At 38.1% G+C, this 15471-nt stretch overlaps 8 protein-coding genes across 8 annotated transcripts; 5 read left to right on the forward strand and 3 right to left on the reverse strand.

The window, feature by feature from the left end:
• Nucleotides 1-1433, forward strand: J7T55_004208 (uncharacterized protein; the record flags this gene model as incomplete). Its single annotated transcript, XM_053136175.1, has 4 exons — nt 1-154; nt 210-342; nt 1124-1274; nt 1344-1433. 4 exons carry the CDS (start codon nt 1-3, stop codon nt 1431-1433), a joined length of 528 nt encoding a protein of 175 aa, XP_052986229.1.
• Nucleotides 1434-2696: 1263 nt separating this feature from the next.
• On the forward strand, nt 2697-3245 carry J7T55_004209 (uncharacterized protein; the record flags this gene model as incomplete). Its single annotated transcript, XM_053136176.1, has 1 exon — nt 2697-3245. One exon carries the CDS (start codon nt 2697-2699, stop codon nt 3243-3245), a length of 549 nt encoding a protein of 182 aa, XP_052986230.1.
• A 160-nt stretch (nt 3246-3405) lies between these two features.
• Nucleotides 3406-4069, reverse strand: J7T55_004210 (uncharacterized protein; the record flags this gene model as incomplete). Its single annotated transcript, XM_053136178.1, has 4 exons — nt 3406-3445; nt 3501-3597; nt 3694-3805; nt 3854-4069. 4 exons carry the CDS (start codon nt 4067-4069, stop codon nt 3406-3408), a joined length of 465 nt encoding a protein of 154 aa, XP_052986231.1.
• A 343-nt stretch (nt 4070-4412) lies between these two features.
• On the reverse strand, nt 4413-4828 carry J7T55_004211 (uncharacterized protein; the record flags this gene model as incomplete). The annotated part of the gene is made up of 2 exons (XM_053136179.1): nt 4413-4626; nt 4821-4828. 2 exons carry the CDS (start codon nt 4826-4828, stop codon nt 4413-4415), a joined length of 222 nt encoding a protein of 73 aa, XP_052986232.1.
• Nucleotides 4829-5775: 947 nt separating this feature from the next.
• J7T55_004212 (uncharacterized protein) lies at nt 5776-7155 on the forward strand (the record flags this gene model as incomplete). The annotated part of the gene is made up of 1 exon (XM_053136180.1): nt 5776-7155. The coding sequence occupies one exon, from the start codon at nt 5776-5778 to the stop codon at nt 7153-7155; it is 1380 nt and encodes a 459-aa protein (XP_052986233.1).
• Nucleotides 7156-7281: 126 nt separating this feature from the next.
• J7T55_004213 (uncharacterized protein) lies at nt 7282-7518 on the forward strand (the record flags this gene model as incomplete). Its single annotated transcript, XM_053136181.1, has 1 exon — nt 7282-7518. One exon carries the CDS (start codon nt 7282-7284, stop codon nt 7516-7518), a length of 237 nt encoding a protein of 78 aa, XP_052986234.1.
• A 567-nt stretch (nt 7519-8085) lies between these two features.
• Nucleotides 8086-8693, forward strand: J7T55_004214 (Shikimate kinase; the record flags this gene model as incomplete). Its single annotated transcript, XM_053136182.1, has 2 exons — nt 8086-8220; nt 8313-8693. The coding sequence occupies 2 exons, from the start codon at nt 8086-8088 to the stop codon at nt 8691-8693; spliced, it is 516 nt and encodes a 171-aa protein (XP_052986235.1).
• A 112-nt stretch (nt 8694-8805) lies between these two features.
• J7T55_004215 (uncharacterized protein) lies at nt 8806-9255 on the reverse strand (the record flags this gene model as incomplete). The annotated part of the gene is made up of 2 exons (XM_053136183.1): nt 8806-8876; nt 8940-9255. 2 exons carry the CDS (start codon nt 9253-9255, stop codon nt 8806-8808), a joined length of 387 nt encoding a protein of 128 aa, XP_052986236.1.
• Nucleotides 9256-15471: the final 6216 nt, after the last annotated feature.

A 15471-nucleotide genomic window follows, 5' to 3' on the forward strand; every position in this document is an offset into this window, starting at 1 on the left:
ATGACCAACAAGAAGAGCAACGACAGCCAAATTCGTGCTGAGATTGCTCAGCGGTTGGGGTATCGCATTCAACCAACCTTTAAGAAAGACGCAATGGAAATCGCAGAGTCGTTTCGTAGAGGTGGTGATAGTGCAACAGCAAAGGAAATTGAAGGTTAGTCTATACAACAAGATTAGGATTCGTCTTCTAACAACCCAATTTTCAAAAGCCGAACAGAATGCAGCACCGAATGAGCGGCCAAGCAAGGAAGAACTGGAGGCTTGGGACAAGGAATGTCGCGAACATGGCATCCCACGTGGTGCCGCAGGGGAACGGGAGGACGAGGATTATCGCATTTTGAGGTACAGATGAGTTACTAGTGAGAAAAGAATGGTCCTGGTTCATTACTGGTTTTGCCTCTATGACTATGATGCCTCAACAGAATACAAAGAGATATGCAAATTGCATCGTGCCTTGATTTTACTCTGAGAAGCACTGCAGACCGGATATTCTCGCTTGGACAGCTCCCAGCACCAGGAGGCGTGAGCAAGTCCTGCACAGTACATAATCCATAACATGGCTGCCTCATTATACGAGTGCAAACACTCACGTTACTGCTCACGTAGTAAGAAGGTTAATCAGCATGAGCTTGATGATGGATTTCCAGTGGAGAGATTGTGGTGGACTTCAGATGTGTGTGTGGAGGGGCCCAATAATGAATATCCTAAAGACTGATTGGATGCATGATTGGAAGACCACACTGCCTCGACAGCCTACTATCAACTCCGTTACCATTCACTTCCAGTCACCATTCACTTCCAGTCACCGTTCACTTCCAGTCACTATATGCAGTTCACAGTGATGGTTGCTTTTAAGCTGGTGGTATAAGAAACATAGAGAAATGTGTTGGTGATCAAATCAGAGTGCTGATAGACCCACATGCCTCAATCACATGCACAACAGCCTATGCACCGCTGAATCCTGAGAGCTTGTAAATCATGTGTCTGTATCCGACACTCTCATAGATTCCCTTCACCGATTCAACCCCTGCCCAATGTGAATGGCACAACTTGGGTTGGTTTTACAAGGGAGAAAGACGAAGTATTTGACTTATCAGAAGAGTGTTCCACAACAAGACTCCAGCGTGGCCGAGGGTCAAGAGGCATGGAGCGTGGAGCAGGAGAGCTTGACTGACGCCCAACCGGGAGGACTGGATATCAGTGCATCAGACTGGTGTGGGGTTGCACCGGTTGACAATGCTGGAAGAGGCTTCCTCTGCCGCCTGGATGGGATCGTGAGTTCTATTATTATATGCTCGGGTCACTGGGGGTATAACGTCAGGAGAGCGTGCGCCTTTCTGCAGCCAGAACTTTACGCCTGCTTCGGGTACCCGAACAATCGCACATTTGGCAGACCAAAGTCGACCCTGCCACAGATCTCCTTGACCATCTGAGCCAACCCTTAGTGTGGTGTTTGCTTTTCTGAGGGGCGACCCAGACCTTGCCTCTCCAGCGGACATTCCTTCTCTGAGCAGGCCTTCAGAACCGAGAAAACATGTTGTAGATCAACCAAGACAGTGAGCTGTCATGTGCTTGCTAATAAACGGGAGCGGGATAGTTCCAGCCATCTCCAGGCCTGGCGCTGGTACGCTGCCCCTTCGTTCCAGTCATAAGTCGTCGGCTTCTGGCCAACGATGCACTTTGTCCTAGATGCCAGTCAGGGCGAGACGATCTGATAACGAATATAGCAGCCTCACATGCTTGAGAGCCAGCTGTCAGTGCATCTATCCGCGGCCGCCATTGCAACTGCCACACATCATTCCGTCCTTCGTGCCCGAACCACCGCAGTTTCCACATTTGGGTTCGTTCCCAGGCATCTCTTTGTAGAATAGTAAAGAATTGACAGGATCGGCTTCAGACTCAACAAGGAGTGGTGTCTTTTAAAAGGTAGAACTCATGAAGGCTCAAAGTGGGGAAGTATCGGCGACGTGGAAATAGGTATCTAAAATGGATGAAGGTTCCTGCGGGATTTTCACATCACGGGGTCCTCTATCTTCTGCCACGTCGTCCCGCGAACGCCAAGAAGTCACATGCCAGGGCCCACATCTTAGCCCCGCATCGGGGCAATTAGCCTTAATTGACAGGACCCGCCCAGCATAAAGCTGGACAAATCCACGAGCGGATTCCACCTCCCGCATGCTCGGGCGTCATCCATCCTATCACCGCCATGGCCAAAGAAGTCCACAAACGCAAGCAGTGCCAACATTGTCAGGAAAACTTCTCCACAAATGAGTTACTTCAGAGCCATATTAAATACTACCAAGTTAGTTCACAACAGCTCTCAATTGTCGTTTAACTAACTGGCCCAGGAGGAGGAAGAGTATCTTCTAGCTAGACTCGAAGCTTGTCGAGCGCACCGCACCAGAATCCTCAAAGATGACTCATCCTCCTCGAGAATTTGTCCAATTTGCCAATTTAAAGTTACCAGACCAAGAAATCTCCGGAGGCACTATTTGACGCGTGAGACTTTTCGTTCTGCAGAGGGTTGAGTTACTGACTGAGGCCCAGACTTTGCCTGCGAGGAAACGTGTGTCTTTTGCTTTAAACAGTTCAAAAGCGCAAGCGCTTTCATTGCCCACAAATGCGAAACAAAGTCACACGGTACAGGCGCCGTGGTAGCGAATCTAAAAGCAGATGCGGATTCTAAATTGAGAGAAATGCAAGTATGTCATGGGCCAGCAGCGGAGAAGGTCAACGCTCAGCCTAGGAAGAGACCACTAGAAGCTGTCAACTCAAACTCGGACACGCCACAGCCATCCAAGAAGGCTCGAGTCGATTCGGTCTGGTCGGACGAAGTCGTCATGTTGAAATCCGGAAAAGAGGCGGTAAGAAGCACGGGTCCGGAGTTGCGACAGCCCTCCAAGACAGGTGAAGAGCCGGCCCAGAGGGCCCAAGTCGATCTGGGCGAGTTGGGCGAAGCCTCTACTTTGAACCCTGAACAAGAAGATAGATTGGCAAAACCCTTGGGTGTTGATCATCTCAACATTGATGAAGCTGGAAGTCCCGTCTGCGATTCTCTGGCGCCAACCTTCGGCAGTCTACCCGACCCTCTTGCCCCTTACTGGTTCAATAAGCCATCAACTACCTATGATTTCACCGGTTTAGACGACGTGTCTACCCAAATTTATCTCCACCAGCTGGCTACGGACCTCTGTCGCGGTGATTCATTGGAAGCTTGCTACGACGACTCGACTGTCTTGAATTGAGCGTGCAGCCCGGGCCGGCGCCTGAAATGGGACGGCGTGTTTGCATCACTGGCCGGTGCTTCTGCAATCTCTGTGACCTTTTGTCTGATGTCCGGCGTATCCAGTAAGATCATATGGGGCCACCTTTTAGCTATCTCTTCCGTAGCAAAGACCGCAGCGTTTAGAGCACCTTGCTCAATTCTGAAGGCAGTTCGGGCGTCCTGGAAAGTTCTATAGAATGTCAGAAAATATCACCACGCTGGCATCTTGACGTACAGTCCGCCGTGCTCAAAGTCTACTGTCGTGCGCTCGCTGCAGCCTGCGTTCTTCAAAGCAGCGATAGCCGGTTCAAACAGGCCGTTGGAGGCGTGTACTGGTCCCAGCGCATGGCGATGGGAATGAGCGTAATAACCACCTCTTGATCCAATGTCCCATAGCTGAACCACTAAGACTCCTCGGCCTGCCTCACCTCCAACTCTGTATTGGAAGATATGGTTGGGATCGCTTGAGAAATTTCTGTAACGCGCCATGACGATACGGGACGAAGGCGGAAAGAACGAGTCGAGGATGTCTTGTACGCGCTGGGGAATCGTCAGCTGGATCAAGGAGGTACTCAATATAGGACCTACACTGTCGTTCAGGATGTTGGCCTCGTAAAAGTCCAGGCCTTCTTTTGACTGGCAGTCGATGCGTCTCTTGATCATGGCTGAGGTTTTCGTTCCGACAGTCGCGTCATCCTCGTAGTAGAAGCCCAACTCCCGAATCGCAACGTTTGCATCTTGTTTTATTATTTCCGAAACACTGGATGAATCCAGAACCACATCGTCTGCACCTTCGGTCGACATTGTTTCCGAGGTACTGGGTGAAGGAATATGATGCAGCCAGGGACATCGTGTCTCGGATGACATTTGGTGGTGACCCCGCCAGAAATCTACCGCACATGTGCCCAAGCTCGAACCTGACCCGGATCACCCCGCTAAATCCCGGGGCCTGCCGTGCCACACAGCCTTACGTCTGCTATGAGCTGAATAGTCCAGCTTCTTCGTTCCCCATCACCATCAAACGGCCTTCCTCCTCCAAATGCGATCAGAAGCGGTCGAGGGCGGTGCAGCATGATACGAAGAGCACAATCACTCGGCTTGGAGAGGGGAGATGGCTGTTCGTCCATCCTCTCAAGCTGGCTTGACCTCAGCGATGCGAGCAACCCCACCGCGAGACCGTGACATCACATGGTTCAGGGAAGCGGGCCGCAGCAAGGGCAGAGGCAAAGCGGGTCAGGCAGCCATGGCAACTCGACCTCTCGTCTGTTCGTGTGTGGTTGGCCTTGCAGGCCTCGTCGAGCTGAACATCCAATGTTGCTCCGGCATTTCCCTGCGTGCCGCTAGCCGCCAGGATCGTCTCGCTGGTCAGATGCCAGCATGTAAGCATTCAGAACGAGCGGCTGGGCGTGGTATCTGTGCGGGGAGCTTGGCCGCGCCGTATCCACGCTTGCCTGCCTGGCCACTACGAGCGGAAGCACGCGAGCGTTGCACAGCAATGACTCCGTTTTTGAGAAACGTGTGGCTGGGCCCTAGCCCACTGCTGTAATTTACGTACAGATACATGTGGCCGCGTTCGAGACAAGTGTCATCTCACGGGGACGGAGAAAACCAATTGGACACCAAGGAGTGCCCACCACCAATGATTACCTCCGTTGAACCGCGGACATGCAGGTCCGTGGCTTGGGGCCCACCACCTAGCATCTGGGTCATCTCCCGCGACGAGAGAGTACATGGCATACCCCTGCTGGGAGAAACCCATCACGCAAGCCCCCTCCCGGATACATTTTCACCGGGCGCCTACCGCGGGAAGTAGTCCGCAAGCATGAAGAGGGTTCCACCAGAACTCCCGGACAATAGTCACCCCGATTCGGCAGTGCACTCCACATATTGCCAGCTCCCTCCCCAGCCTGTCACGTTTGATCGTTCACGAGAACTCGCTCTTATCACACCCACCTCGGTATCTCTACCCCATTACCCTTTCATGGACAGTTTAGTCTCCAATCGCGCTTCATTTCAACCCGAGCCACCCTCACGAACAGATACCGGCAGTACTGCATTGCACTTCGCAGTACACATCAACGACGATCCTTGGCCGCGCTTATTGCCAAGGTATAGACCGTAAGGCGGACTGCAAATCCCCTCTGCCACCTCGATCCTCGTCTCAATCGCGCTGCTTTGCCACGCTATACAGACTCTCTGCCTGGAGTACACGGCATGTGACTGCGGCTGAGGGCTGGGCTTATGCAGCACGGAGTGGAACTGCGTGTGCGCGATTGAGACTTGGATCACTCGAGGGGAGTCTGCAGCGCCGCCCGGTCCACCAGGATCACAGAGTCAAGGCTGCTCTACATCGCCACGGAAAGCCTGGGAGGATGGGCAGCCTGTGTGTCTCTCGTGTCATCCAACCAATGATGCTTGTCTCGCGCAGGGGATTCCGGATTTCTTCGTCCTTTGCTAGGAGTTTTGACTGATTACTTGTGCAGGTTTTCCACTCGATCTGAAGGTCCGCAATGGCTGCGCCGCCTTCAACTATTTTCTCGCGTCATGGCAGCTCCAATAAACGTCGCATCGACGGCTGCCTTGTCGATACCTACGATGGGGGCGTAGAACAGTCACCGTCCTACACGCCGGAACTCCTGCCTGTTTCTCTGCATCTTTCTTACGACAAGAATGGTGTTCTGTCCCTCAGGCTCCGTATATCAGTTACCCTGCGAGAGGATCCTGGGATCACTGCTATCCTCCTCGACATACCAACCGATAAAATCGTCTCTCTTTCCCTCCGCCGGCGACCGGATCTTCCTGAACGGCTGATCTCAAGGATACAATCGTCACAGGCCCGCCTCCAACTCGTCCTTGCCAACCCAGCGGGTACTCTCATTGCCCCCTTGGCTACCAAGGCTTTGAATCCGGAAACACCGACTGATGCACAATCTCTCAGCACTATGCGGAAGCTGTCTCAGTCTCTCAGAGTTGTCATCTACCTGCCATTAGGTGACGATCTGTGGGACCATGTTTCCGCAGCTCAGATGTTAGCCCCTCCCAACGCCACAGTGTCCCCAGAGAATCTTCTCCGGGTCGTCAACAGCCCCTTGCAACTGGATCTGAAGACACTCTATGGTGGCAAGGGCGGCAGGATTGTCCCGCCCAGCGAGACATTCGGTCACCCCGTCATCAAAGGCGATGCTCAGGACAGCAGAGCTGGTGATGATGCAAGTTCCCCGCCAGACGCAGACCTTCCCCCGTCATACAATGACACTGTCCCACCTGGCGCGGCCAATCCTTCGCGAAAACGGCTGCGGCCTAGCCTCGGCGATGATGGCCCGCAGTTCCGCAAGGGTGAAGGATCAGACGAGAAGGCAGGGACACTCGATAACCTGCGTGAAGCATGGGATCAGGCGGGCGCGATAATCGAGCAATTGCATGCGTCGACTGCCGCCGCAGCGGCGATGGATGCAAGGCTCAGGGCCACCATACAGGAGCTCGAAAAGGCGCAATACCGCGAGGCGGAAGCCCAACGCCCGAAGAGTCCTCCGCCTCGAGCGGCCTCAGACTCGTTATCGCCCACGGCTTCAAAGGCCGAGACAGGGTCCCACACAAGCTCTGTCTCCGAGACTATCTCTGAAAAGCTAAAAGTCTATCTTGACGAGCGGCTGGCACAATTCTCGCGGGACATGCGGGCGCACCACAACTCAAGACTAGAACGGAGGCTCGACGAGTCGCTAGCCGACTATTCGACCATCGAATATATGGAACAATATGTAGGGATAGAGTTTGGGGAGCTGGCTGTCGACTTTGTTGACGAACATGAGATGTGGGACGCGATCCAGGAAGCAGTGGGCAAGGTGGAAGAGAACATACGGACTAGGATGCTTGATGCGTGGAGTGGGTGAAACACGCTTACATTGATTACAGAATAGGTAGCCGAGTTCAGTATTTCCAAGCGGCATCAAGCAAAACCTGTCTCCCGACGAATCCAACACTTATATGTCGACCTTCCCCTTCATCCGCCGGTAGGAATGTTCCCACTTTCCCAATCTCCGGTTCCATACATTCTCCCAAATGTCAGTAACTCCTTCATCCTTGACCTGAACTTCAGGCTGGCAGCACACAACAAATCACCTATGATCCGGGATTCAGGTTCCCAAACACCGAAAGTATACACTGCGGATGATAGGTCTCACATGTACACTGCAGATGATAGGTCTCATGCATATTCCATCCCTGCCTTTATCATCGTTGAATACACAACTTGACGCTAAGTGCATGAGGTTCTTTTCCACTCACCCACGATTGTCTGAATCAAACGCTGTCATAAGCAGTAATGCGAATTTTCTTCTCCCTTTGCGTTGCAACGATAGCACAGGACAACCACCCTCATGCAATGTACGCGTAGGCCGTGCCTATCCCTGGTACTCAGCCATGGAAAACGCGCGAAATAGAGCATCTCACGCACAGTACAAATGACGGAGAATCTCGAAACTCCGCAGACACTGGACATGCCCCCACACGAGAACCCATTCCATGTACCTATTCACCACGACCCCCGAGGAGCCTTGCTCAGTGTTCGCTACACAACAAACTTGACGATACGAAACTTACGTACTGTATATCCTCGAACTGCTCGAACTGAGTTGGGACATGACTGGCCTACTTCTACTACAAAGCCTAGGAGTCCGTATGGCTCGAATTACGATATACTTTGCGGATCTCCGTGACTATGCAAATCACTAATTCAGGGAACATTTCTGAAATCCTTTGATCACCTCTATAGATACCTTAGGAGTGATCCATTCAGGAACTCCTCACACGACACACCGATCATGCGCGAAACGCTCACCGTCGTTGGAGTCTATGAAATTCAAGGCGCGGAGGAGACTACGCTTAACAATGGCCTGAAGAAGGAGCTTGGAGAAAGAGACTTCCTCTTCCTCGATGGCTCAGACATGATTGCATCAGTAATCGACGGTGGATTGAACGTTTTCAAGAGCATGAAAGCATCTTAAAAATCGTTTTACCGCGACCTTGCCATCCAAGAGATTGAAAAAAGGTGTCTTTTGAGCGGGTGGATCAGCGACGTCACCGGACACGCCATTTTTGGTCAGAAGAAGAGCAGACAGCATACACCGTGTACACTAACACGGACCTGCAGACGCACATCCATATTTTGCACGTGGAAGTTGACCCGCAGACCATCTTCATGTACCGACAGGACGACGCGAATTGTCTGCGCTCTTCTCTGAGCGTGCCAATCCTACACCAGTGGCAAGGAATTGAGCGGACTACTCTGCAAGACGTCTGTCGAGCGCACGTAATCCTGCTCTCGACATTGCCCGACTTGCCTCTGGACTACAAGACGGCTCACGTGGTGCTTCTGCTTCGGGATATACGCAACCACAGCGAAAAAGAGAACGTGTGGCGTCATACATAGAATTTGCGGTATTATAGCGCCCGTTGCCCACAAGTTGTATACAGTGCTATTGTTCGACGCAGACAAGACGGTAGCTTCGGTAGATGCCGGGGTTACATTCTGGAATCAACGACTAGTGGGGGACTGAGGTAAACCACTGAGGCGGCTTTTCAGTCATGAGGGATGGATGTACTCCCACAAGCCCTTCCGCCAGGGCACCTGAATGTCAGTCCGTGGCTGAAAATAATTGACAGGGTCAGCACATACCTAGGACGAATCCTCGATACCCGGGTGTCACGAACGTGACAGGAATAGAACCAGGGGAGCACTGTTGGTCCCCTGAAGGCGCAGATAAACCCCACAGGCCAGCAGGGCAGGCCTGGAAGGATTCGCTACGTGACAGAAGCAGGTCACGTGATGGAGCGAAAGGATGACTAAGACAACTGGAGCGACGCTTCGCTCCAGATGATCCAAATGATCCAACGCTCCTGTCGCTCCAGGTGAGCGACGCTCCAAGTGAGCCGCCAAGAGCGACGCTCCCGTCGCTCCAGCTGAAGAGATGGACTATATAGATCACGCTCATTACCAGTAGATAGCATTAGCTTAGGACAGCTCTTCAGCAGTCAATCTAAGTATTCACCCAGAATAGCTGTAAAGCTTTCGATCCACTATCGTCACACATTGCTCAGAACATCACCACCTTGAACGTTCCCTGAACATAAACCCGCTCACTAGGTTTATCAGCCAGGAACCAGCTGTGATCGTCACACCTATTTTAAAATAATTTATAGATTTATAATTTTACTATTTAAGGGATAGATGAATAAGGATAGACTTTTAGGCCAGGCTAATACTAGCTAGCCTAACTAATAATACTAATATAACCTTATTTTAAATATTAAGTAATAATAAAATAAAATAAGATAAAGAAGTATAATTAGTAGATTTAGCGGACTTAGTGGAATTAGTAGGTAGTAATAAATAGTAGAAATATAAAATTAATTAATTAATTAATTAACCTTTTTAGTATATAAGTGTTAGTATTATAAAATCTAACTAAAAATACTTATTAAATATTAAGTAGTATTTGGCTTATAAAATAATAGTAACTTTTATTACTTAAACCCTTAATATATAGGCTATATTGTAAAAATTTGCTATAAGGTATGCTTTTAAGATGGATTTAAGGAAATGTAGCTTAAAGGCGTAAACTGTTAATTAATATAAGCTAGTTTAAGGGTAATAGAACTAATTTAAAGTTTTGCTACTTAAGTTTAGTATATTTTATTATTATAAATTGATTTTACCTTTAATAGTTTTTTTTTTTATTAAGTTAATTAGTTTTAATTTATATAGCCCTTAATCTTAATAGTTAACCTATTAATAGTAATAAGTTATTTAAGTGCTTTATTTAAATTAACTTTAGTAAATATATTTGCTAAATTATTATTACTATTAATTTAGTATAGCTTATAAATCTTTTATTATTTATATAACTATTAAAGTGCTATTATATTTATTATTAATTGCTTTTTTTTAATAATTTTTAACTTAATAAAATACTTATAAAGAAAGTATAAGTTTATATAAATTACTAGTAGTATTATAGGAATATTAAAGTAAGTTATAATCTATTATAGAGTTATAGTAAGTACAATTTTTATATTAAAGCTATTAATTATACTATAAATTTTTAAAGTAAGTATATTTTAGGTAACTTTTTTATATTTAATTAAAAATTAATACAAAATATTATTAGTTATTTTTTATTTTATAAAATTTTAATTTTTTTTTTATTAATTAAAGTAATTAGAAAGCTAATTTAAAAGCTAAAGTTATAATTATTTATAAAAAAACTATTTATAAAAACTATAAGTTTAGCTAATATAAGGTTAATAGGAATATATTATAGTTTATAATTAAGGTTTTATACTTATTATTAAAGTTAATAATTAAGTTTAATATATATAGTATTATTTAGATTTTAGATTTAAATAGCTATAAATAGATTAAAAGCTGCTTTTAGCTAATATATAAATACTAAGTATACTTTATAAGCGCGTTATTTAAAATATTTTTAAATATAGTTTAAAGATTTAATATTAACTAAATTAATCTTTATATTTTAACTTTTTTAAATAAAGTTAATAAAGCTGTTAGGATTTATAATAATCTTTATATTATTAAAATTAAAAAGGTTATTAACTATAAATTTAATTTTTAGCTTATAGTAGATCTATTTTTTTTAAATTTTTTTTTTTAATATTAAAAAGGCAGGAGTAATTATTAAAAGTATGTTATCTGTTTATATAGCTATTATACTAAAGTAGTTCTAATTATAAATAAAAATTAAAAGGTATAAATTATAAATAAAAATCTTTATACTTAATTTATTATAATAATAATAATAGTATATTGCTTATTAATAAATACCTGCTTTAGTAATATTATAAAATAGCTTAATAACTTTTATAATAGTATTTTCTAAGTATTTATTATAAATCTTTAATAATAAGCTTATAAAAAAAGTATATTTTAGTATTATTTTAAATTATAAATAGGCTTAAGTAATATTTTAAAGTTTAATAACTATATCTATTTTTAATAAAAATAATACTAAAGCTATAACTAAGCGTTAGCTAACTTTTTATATAATTAATAACTATATTAAAATATTCTCTTTTTCCTTATTATTATATCTTTATATAATAAGCTATAACTTCTTATATAGCTTTTTAGTTTTTCTTTTAACCTTTTAAATTATATAAAACTTAAATAGCCTAAATATACTATATTTATTAAAATAGTAAAGTTTAAATTAAAAAATACTATATTTAATTAGATTTAATATCTTTTAAATATTAAATTCTTTAAAAGGGTTATTTAAAATAATAATTACTTTATTTTAGTAAAGCTTAAGTATAAGCTTATAGTTATTCTTTTTCCTTTAAATAAATAGGGTTTTAACTAGCTTAGGCTTATTCTTAAATTTATAAGGTTATTTTTACTATTAAAGCTAAAAAAGCTTAAAAGCTAATTAAAATTAATTTAAATTAAATTTAATTTATAGCGGAACTTATTACTATAATTTAGTATTAATAGCTGCTATTATATTATTTTTTAAATTTATATTATTATTATAATAGTATAGCTAAACTAAGGTTAATTAAAAGGTAATTAGACTATTAAGTAAGTTAAGGGTTATATTATAACTATTAATAGCTAAAAGTTTATATAAGCCCTATTAACCCTCCTTTTCTTTCTATACTTAAATATTACTTTATAAAAAGAGTGCTAGAATATTTAATATAATTAGTTTATTTTAAGTATTTAAAGCTATATTAACTTATTGTTTAGCAATTAACTTCTTTAACGCTTTTATAGCTTTTTAAATAGCCTTAGCTTTTTTTAAAGTAAATAGTATAGGTAGAAAGTTAGATGTTATTTAAGAGTAAGCTTTAAAGATAAGGAGTGTAAGTATAAATCTATTTAAGCTAGCTATATTGTTAATAGCTTTAAAAGCTATTTAAAGTATAACCTTTATAAAGAAAATACTTAAAAGCTTGGTATATAGGATCTTATATACTTATTAAATAGAAGTATAATACTATTTAACCTTTTTAATAAACTAATAGGCCTTAATAAGCACTTATTTATAGGTTATTTTTATAATTTTAATAGTACTTTTAAACTTTATAAAAGCAAAGTTAGTATTAGTATTATAAATAATATAGTTAAAAAGTTTAAAGTAAGTATTAATTTATACTAAATATAATACTTTTTATATATTTTTTACTAATAAAAATAAAAAAAAATACTTAATTTAAAAAAAAGTTATTAAGTTAATAATATATAAAACTAGCTTATTATTTAAATATATAATATTAATAATAAGCTTATAATTAAAGTTTAAGTTATTTTTAAGGTTAAATTTAAACCTTTTTAAAGCTAAATTATAAAGTTAATAATAATAATAGAATTTAAAAATTATTTTTAAAATAAAAGGTTTAATAATATATTTAGTATTAGTTAATAAATAAAATAATTGCTTAATAAACAGATATTTAAAACAATAGTATAGTTATTTAAGCTTAAATTTAGTTAAAAATATATTTTTATATAACAATTACAGCTGGTTTCTAGCTAATAAACTTAGTAAGCAGATTTATATTTAGAAAATATTTAAGGTAGTAATATTTTAAGCAATATATAATAATAATAAATTAAAAGCTTTATAGCTATTTTAGGTAAATATTTAAATTAATTACTGAAAAGCTATTTTAAGCTAATATTATTTATTAGTAATAAGTATAATTTATATAGTTTATCTTTTTAGCTAAAGTAATAGGAGTATTGCTTTAAGCGGCTTATTTAAAATATTATTTACTTAAAACAATAAAAGTATTAGATTATTTAAATTATTTAAAGCAAAGCATTACTCTAATTATTTTAATTATTCTTTTACTTTATTATATAACCTGCTTTTATTATATAGCAAATCCTTTTAAGCCTACCTTATTAGCCTATAGGGTTTATCTACGCCTTTAAAAAACTAATAATATTTCCTTAGTTTTATTCCTATTATATTTATAATATTATTCCCCTTTTCTATTATTTCTTTATCCTTAAAAAACCTAAATAAGTTCTTTTTCTTTCCTATTTCCTTCTATATATTTATTATATTTATTCCACTAATAATTATATTATTGTATATAAAAAAACTGCGTTTTAAAAAATTGGATTAGTATAATTAATTATTCGCATTTATTAAATCGTTAGGCTTTAAAGTTATACTTTATTTATTTTATTTTATAAAAAGGTAGTTTTATTAAATAATAAAGAGTATTTCCTATTATTCTGCTTATATTAAGTAAAGTAAAAGGTATAATAGCTTTAAGGTGCTAATAAGTGCTTATAAGTTTTAGTTTTCCTTATTTTTCTGTTTTCTTTTTTTTTTTTTTTTTTTTTTTTTTAACTATTCCTTTAGTATTTTGGGTTATTGTAAAAGAAAAAAAGTTATATTTTTAAAAGCTTAAAGCCTAAAAGGCCTTATATAAGGCTTATTGTTAAGTAAGTAAAGCAATAGCCTATCTAAATTATTTGCATTATTAAAAGGAATCTTTAGTTTATTATAAGGCTAGTTTAATAAATAAAGGTTTAACTGCTTTAAATATATTTAAAAAAGCTAATTATATTAAAGCTATTAACTAAATTATAGCTAAAAAGTTTAAAACTATTTTTAATATTTAATAAAATAAAGGTTTTAATATTATAAATTAAAGTTTTATAATAAAGTTTACTAATATAGATTTTTTTAGCTAGTTATTTAATAATATACCTAAAATGCCTTTTAGTAGTTTACTAAATTTTAAATAGGTTTTTATAAATTATCTTTATTACTATAATTCTCCTATTTAACTAAGTATTTTATTATTCTCCTATATATCTAATAGTTTAAAATATATTCTACCTTATATTCTAGTTTATAGTTATTAAGCTTAATACTAATAGCTAATATTATATTAGCTAATATAAATTCTAATATAAAAATATAAAAAATTAAATAAATTCTTATTTCTTTTAATAATACAAATTTATAATTTATTTCCAATATTCTTTCTTTAATTTTAAATAGTTTAATCTTTTTAAAGTTAAATTTATTACTAAATTACTTAGTTTTAATTTATTTTTTATAGAATAAGTAAATTATATCTCCCCTTTTAAAAATTAATCCTTTTAACTTTTATTAATTTACCTATTTTACTATATATTTTTAAATAAATCCTAAATCTACTATAATTTTTCTATAAATATTTTTAATTTATTTTATATAATTAATAACCTATAATACTTTTATATTAAAAATTAAGTATTAATAAATATTTAAATTAAATTTATAATTAATATAAAATAGTAAAATATTAATAATATATATATTTATACTATTATATATAAATTATATTAATAATAGTAATAGTATTTAATTATTTTATTAATAGTTAATATAGCAGTATATATATTATTCTAATATTTAATTAAGTTATTTTATTTACCTATCCGTTTATAAATATACTATTATTAAAAATCTATATTTAACTTTTAATTATTTTATTAAAAAAAACTAAAAATTTAATATAAATAATTTATCTTAATTAAATATAATTTTATTTAATAACTTATATTAGCTAATAATTATTCTAAAAAATATATAAATAAATTCTTTTATTATACTAACTTCCTTATAAAGTATAAAATATATATACTTTATAAATCTATTTATTATAACTAAAATACTATTATAACTAATTTCTATTATTAATTTTTTAAATAAGGAAAGCTTAATAATAAAATTTAAACTAATTAATTTTTATAATTTATCTAGTATTAATAATAATTATAATAACCTATATAGCTTATATTTTATAAGCTTACTTTTATTATAAAGGTTATATTTATTAATAACTTAAGCTACCTTTTATTTTATATTAAAGAAATCCTAATATTATTTTAGCTTTAAATATATAGCTTAAATACCTTAATAGCTATATACTAATATTTTATAAAATTCTTTAATAACTTTTTTTTAAAAAGCTGCTAAAAAATAATATTTTCCTTTATAAAATAAGATTCTATTTATATTTTATAGCTACTCTTTTTTATTACTTAAAATATTTTTATAGCTTTATTTTACTTAATTAAGTTAATTTATAATAAATTATATTTAATGTCACGAACGTGACAGGAATAGAACCAGGGGAGCACTGTTGGTCCCCTGAAGGCGCAGATAAACCCCACAGGC

The sequence above is a fragment of the Diaporthe amygdali genome (assembly GCF_026229845.1).
Source record: "Diaporthe amygdali strain CAA958 chromosome Unknown NODE_67_length_57791_cov_81_407388, whole genome shotgun sequence".
In the NCBI taxonomy this organism is placed as follows: Eukaryota; Fungi; Ascomycota; class Sordariomycetes; order Diaporthales; family Diaporthaceae; genus Diaporthe; species Diaporthe amygdali.